The sequence below is a fragment of the Anarrhichthys ocellatus genome, unplaced genomic scaffold, assembly GCF_004355925.1.
Source record: "Anarrhichthys ocellatus isolate YVR2014 unplaced genomic scaffold, GSC_Weel_1.0 scaffold5, whole genome shotgun sequence".
NCBI lineage: Eukaryota > Metazoa > Chordata > Actinopteri > Perciformes > Anarhichadidae > Anarrhichthys > Anarrhichthys ocellatus.
Genome location: NW_022280035.1, coordinates 3,809,901 through 3,815,900, shown reverse-complemented (window position 1 = coordinate 3,815,900; position 6,000 = coordinate 3,809,901). Strand labels below are relative to the sequence as shown.

The window sequence follows — 6,000 nt, the reverse complement described above, 5'->3', positions numbered from 1 at the left end:
TCCCCCCCCCCCCCCCCCTCCTTGCTGTTTTTCTTTCGCAGCGCAAGCGGACGGCGGAAAGGACGGACCCACTTGCATGGACAAGAATCACGGCTGTGCACACATCTGTAGGGAAACACAGAAGGGTGGCATCGCCTGTGAGTGTCGACCTGGATTCCAGCTCACGCGTAACATGAAGGACTGCAAATGTAAGTCATGTTAACCTGAAGCATAGTTCCCCTCTGTACACACACACACACACACACACACACAGGGAAACACACCAGAAGGAGGATTTATAGGCTCCTTATGAAAAGGTAATTGGGGTTGGAGACCTGCTGATGATGGATAATTGTACTCATTCCACAAATGCCTTCCAACAGATTTAAAGTAGGCTACTGACATTTAAGTTACATTACCAAGCAGTGACTAATCTCCTGAATAGTCCTCGTAAAAAAAACAACAACATGTTTATCAAATAAGGAGCGATCATTTACACAACCAGGGCAAGTGTGGAGGTTACTCGAAGGGGACTGCTCTGATGGACAGCGCACACTTCCTGTTGCTGTGCAACGGAGATCATCCTGTCAGAGCTGGGGCCATGGCTGATGGGGGATTTGTCTGTGTTTGGATAAGGATTGGAGAAGTGTTATTCTATAGTTTGTTTTTTTTTCCTCTGACAGCCCAGGAAAAGGGCAAAAGGCGCTGGGATGGTAGGGTGCAGACAGGATGGCGGTGGAAGCCTCTGCTCGTTCGTGCTCTTTTACACTCTGTCATCACAGGTGTGTTAGAGGTGCCACGGTTAATGCTCCCCTCGCCCGTCGGTAGATAAATGTATTTGCACACACATACTTCAACCAGAAATCGTACTCCTGTACTGCCTTTGTAAGAAATATTTAAAAAATGTGTTCACTTAAAAGTTTTTGCTCGTTCTGCAGAATTTATTGCATGCATTAAAATGAAGACGGTCTCAGTAGCGCGTAGGCTGACTTACAATGAGGGAGGAAGCCCCTTGCACGAGGCCACGGCATCGAGTTGCAATGGCAAATTCTTAGTGGTAGTAGATTAAAGTCTGGGGTGTAATGAATGAATAAAACCATGATAGTGGTAAATGTTATTAACGTAGTTCACCAGTTGAAGTTGTGACGATGCAAAGCAAGAAACGCCTTTCTTCACATTAAGATACACAGATTGTTTTGACCTTAGGTAACTTTGGCATTACTGGAGTCAACATTTTTTTCAAATTGGTTCAGTATTGAGGGAGAACGCTTTCAGCCGGCAGTTGTTAAATGGGCTGCAATGTAATCGCTCGGGGCGATTCCGCACTGACAATATACATCGACTAAAAGTGCTTGTTTTTGCCACTAACGAGCTTCGATTTGTGTCAGGGTTTGTTGTGTAGAAAGTGTAGCTTAGTGTTTAAAAGACTTTATATGTCATGGCTGGGTATTTAGCTGATTTTGGCAATACTGATGCAAGATTTCAGAACGAGACTTCTCAGAGCGAGACTTGGTTAGACTCAATAACAAACAGCGCGGATCAAGTGAAAAAGAAAAAGAAAAGCCTTTTATTTTACTCTAGGGTACTTTCCTTAATGTTGTCAGACCCTTATAACAAGAAAAGTGCACTCAGTAGAGTTACTCAGAGAGCAGTGTGCTACGTTATCACTAACAGACATAGAGGTGCACACACGCACTCACGGACGTGCACACACACACACGGTCGATCTCATAATTCTCCTGGCGAAGATCACAATCTGAGCTTGTCATTGGCAAAAACAAGCACTTTTAGTGAACGTAAATTGACGGTGAGGAGTTGCCCTGAGTGATTTCATTGAAGCCCGTTTAGCGGCTGCCGGCTGCAAAGCTGTCTGTCACCGAATACTGGAAGAATATCACAAATGTTTGCCCCATTTAGACACAAAAACATGGAAAAACAGGGTCTGAATAGAAAAATAATCAAAGTGACCCATTAAACATTTCAGTTTAATAAGAATAAAAAAATGTTGAAAGTTCAAAAAAATAATTTTGCTCTTGCTTTTCAGACTGTTTGTCTTTTCCATATTGTTAAAATGTTGGGACGAAGTTGTGACTTTGTTTGTCCAATCATTCTGAGAAACTCTGCAATGGGAAGCTTTACATAAAGTCTCCTTGAGGCCCTCTGAAGGACTGAATGCAGTCTGAGCTCGCAGTGATTATGTTTCAGAACATATGGCCGGTTGTTGCTTGTCGTAGCCCTCTCTGTTCCTTCATTTCTTGTCACCTCTCTACTGTCAAAAGTATGTGTATGTGCCGTTTATGTTAACGACTTGTGCTCTTTGATAGTGACATGTAACTACGGTAATGGGGGTTGCCAGCACATCTGCGAGGAGACGGACCACGGCCCCAAGTGTTTGTGCCACATGAAGTTTGTCCTGCACAGCGATGGAAAGACTTGTGTAGGTGAGTCACCTCATCCCGATACAACTACCAAGGGCAAGAAATAATGGCTTTTGAACAGGAACATTTTGAGCCACAACTGATTAACTCGGCACCCAATATCCCGACAGCAAATTGAATTAACGTTTGAAATGAGGTTTGTTGTGATAAAATGCAAGTTGAGAGACTGGCCTTGTTACAGTAGTTCTTGATCTGTGACATACAAGGACAAAAGGCTACCACCCACTGTGCTTTCCCCTCTGCTGCTGCTGCTCCAGTAACCTCTCAGTCCCCGCATCTGCTTTGGCTTCTCTTCTTCCTCCTCATCCATCTCTTCTTCACTGGACACAACAGCTCTCCCTATTCCTCTCGGTTTCTCAGCCATGCAGTCAGACGCACACCTTCTATTAGCCCTGGGGTCAGTACCTCCACCGCTTCCCGTTGGGAATTAACTCACACATCTGACCTGACCTTCCACTTGCATTATTTATCAGTGTTTGCCTTCGGTTGACTTAAGTTGAGTAAAAAATCATTCAGCCTCTCAGGCATATTGAACCGCTTTGAAGGGCAGTTTCCTATCAGATGGGGCCTGTAGAGTCAAAGCACAGTTCTAATAAACATGTACGGATCATGCAGAGTTGCACCGACAAGTCAACAATCGTGGAACATTAACAATGAAGTTAGTCAGGTCTAAATTTAAGACCGACCATTACTGCAGACATGTCTTTAATTTAACCAGAGTGTCATTAATAGTTTCTGTATACAGTACAAACCCATTCAAACCAATTCTGTGAGTACTTTGCAGTGTTAGTAAACTGGGTTTGTAATGGAAGCTTCAGTGAGTTGGACAGGACATATTTTCATTGTCAGGAAGACAAACGGTAATAGAATTAGAGGCTCCGCCTGCAGAGCAGACTGGTGGGGTGGTTGCTCGGTTTCCGTGGCTGTTAAGTTTGGGAGCTTGGTTTGGGTAGCGGCTGATTAGCTCAATGCTGCTGGATTCCCTTTTATTACCGCAGCCCTGATGAGAGCCAGACCTATGTCAAGGTCTGGTCAGCCATCCTGTCATTATTGCTGTACCCTGCTAGGCCAGGGGGGACGCCACAAAGTTGACCGCAACCAAATTATATGTCTTAGCTTGTCTTATTCCCAAGGCGGAGCAAATGTGCATTTGGTGTGCCAGATTAGGAAGCAGTCAGCCAGTTAAAATCTCTGATTTCCCCTCTCAGAGTCTGGGGTTACAGAGGTGGAGGGAGGGCTGCTCTGCGGTCGACACAGGGGCGCTCCATCTCCCAGACACTCTATTAGTTAATAAAAACCTAAATAAAACAAACAATCTGCCAAATGAACCACTGACGGGGAGAGAGAGAGTGACACGAGCGTCGGAAGACCTTCAGTAAGGCACCACTATTGTGCACTGTGTACACTAATAGTTCAAGTTGGTGTGCTAGGTTTGAATACAATAACATTATACCTCTGGCAAAAAGATATGACAGCTACCTCTGCTTTGCAGAAGGACATTTCATTTTGAATTAGTTCAAGGCTTAAAACAAATGGTTTTCTCTTGGAACAAAGAAATCTAATTCTAATCGTGAATTAAGTTTCAAATAGTCTTGAATGTCACAAATGAGATAAAAAATAGCCTGCTGGGGTTGTTTTATTTTTGCGTGCCATCTTCATGGCACATAGTGATAATTACCTCCCAGCCACCGCATTCTTAAAAAGTAAATTATGCGTAGAGTGTAGAGGGTATCAATAGCAACCACACAATAAGAAAATACACTCCTGTTTTTGATTTCGATTTAGTAACATTTATGATTAATTGAATCTCTGCATACTCCATCTAAAAGAAACATGGCCCGATTACAGAACAGCTCTTGCCCCGTCAGTGGCTTTGTTGTTAGTCTGGGGGGCTCTTTCAGTATGCTGTAGCTTCACCATTCAATCCATCTTGTGGGATGTTTAATATCATTTTTGACACATTTTTATTCATTTTTGGGGTGTTTCTCCTCACCCAGGCTTGGACATGCATTTTGTAATGAAACACCACATGCTGCTCTGTTTGGAAGTGTTGGTTCTTTATCCTTCCTCTCTCACCTTTGTTCATACCTTGCATACTGTTGGTGGCAGTTTTATGTCAGCTGGGCCTTTATGGAGGGCACGTTGTTCTCTTTCATTCATACACACAAGCACACGCACTCTCAGAGGTATTTGTTCAACTCGCCTACTCAATCTATGAAGTCAGATTATTTGCCTGAAATCAACAAAATGTAACAAAGTCAGGTTTAGTTGTTTGTGCATCAAGTAAGTTCAGGTAGTGTCATGTGGAAGCATTTACGCTGTTAGCACAGCAAATCATAAACATTCACAAATAGCAGGCAGATGCAGACATGCTCAGGAGTTCAATCATCTGAAGAGTTGGCCACACTATGCCAAACACACACACACACACACACACGCGCATGAAGAAAGAGAGCAAGAGATGCATTTTATAATACAAACAGAAAGCTGTACAAACAACCACACAAACGGTACATATCCAGCGTGCATGCATCACATGCATGTAAACACATGTAGTCTACACGCATATGCCCGTAACATAAACACACTGTGCTCTCATTTCGGGTGGTCTGTGCGTTCATGCTGGTGTTTTCAGATGTACCTCACAGTGCTCTGTCCTCTTAACTGCTTATAATTGCTGTGTCTGGATGCTGCATGTTGGGACGGGGACATGTTGGTCCATCTGTGGCAGTTGACGTGAACTGTTCATGCTTTGTGGTGTTGACCTGTTACTCTCAAGAGTTGAGCATCTGCTTCCTCATCTGGCACCTAAAAAGAGCTCTGAATTGGTCATCCTGACAGCCAAAGGGGCAGAAGAACATGCTTTAATTACAGGGGTTGATTTATTCTGAAATAATGTTTATAATTGATAACATAATTGAAATAGTGCAGGCATATACATGGTAGCTCTTGCTGCAGTTCAAGATAAGACCCTCAAAAGGTCTTTTACCTTTTTCCAATTTGTTGATGTGCTTAACGGCCCAATCCGTCATCCCAGCTGTATGGTGGGAGAGTGTGCGTGGTCTGCATACTGAATGTGTGCCATGTAGTCTAGTATAAAAGTATAAAGCTAAATATACATCCAGTGGACTGTAGAAATGGGATACACTTGAATTTGGCTTGTAGATTTTTTTTTTTAAATTAAAAGCCAATCAATTAAAAGTCGTAATATGACATAAATGATGAACACAAATAGCTTTTTAATGACAACACATAAATTGTAAGGCTGGGCCACTGCCAGTGCTTAGAGATTCGATATAAAAGCCGAACAACATTAATTCTGAAATGATCTGTGCATAAAAGACACCATAAAGCGCAGACATGGATCTGACTGTCCCCGTCTTTCAGCTTGCAGCACTAACCACCACTCGCTCTGTCTGTCCGAGCCTCGCAAGGCTCATACTAACTAGCAAAAGCCCCATCTCACACGCAAACAGAACTGCACTTTGTCTGCACTGTGTGGAATATGTTATTTGCATGATTGCATGTGGCGAGGTAACACTTTTTTCCTTGAGATGTCACCCTTTTCATTCTAGACGAGGAT

At 43.2% G+C, this 6,000-nt stretch overlaps 1 protein-coding gene across 2 annotated transcripts in view; it reads left to right on the top strand.

Moving 5' to 3' along the window:
• scube3 (signal peptide, CUB domain, EGF-like 3) overlaps positions 1 to 6,000 on the top strand; it is a 66,934-nt gene that overhangs the window by 38,746 nt on the left and 22,188 nt on the right. For both annotated transcript variants that reach the window (XM_031844555.1, XM_031844554.1), the window contains exons 5-6: positions 42 to 188; positions 2,304 to 2,420. In XM_031844555.1, coding sequence (XP_031700415.1) covers positions 42 to 188; positions 2,304 to 2,420 — 264 coding nt within the window. The remainder of the gene's footprint in view (positions 1 to 41; positions 189 to 2,303; positions 2,421 to 6,000) is intronic.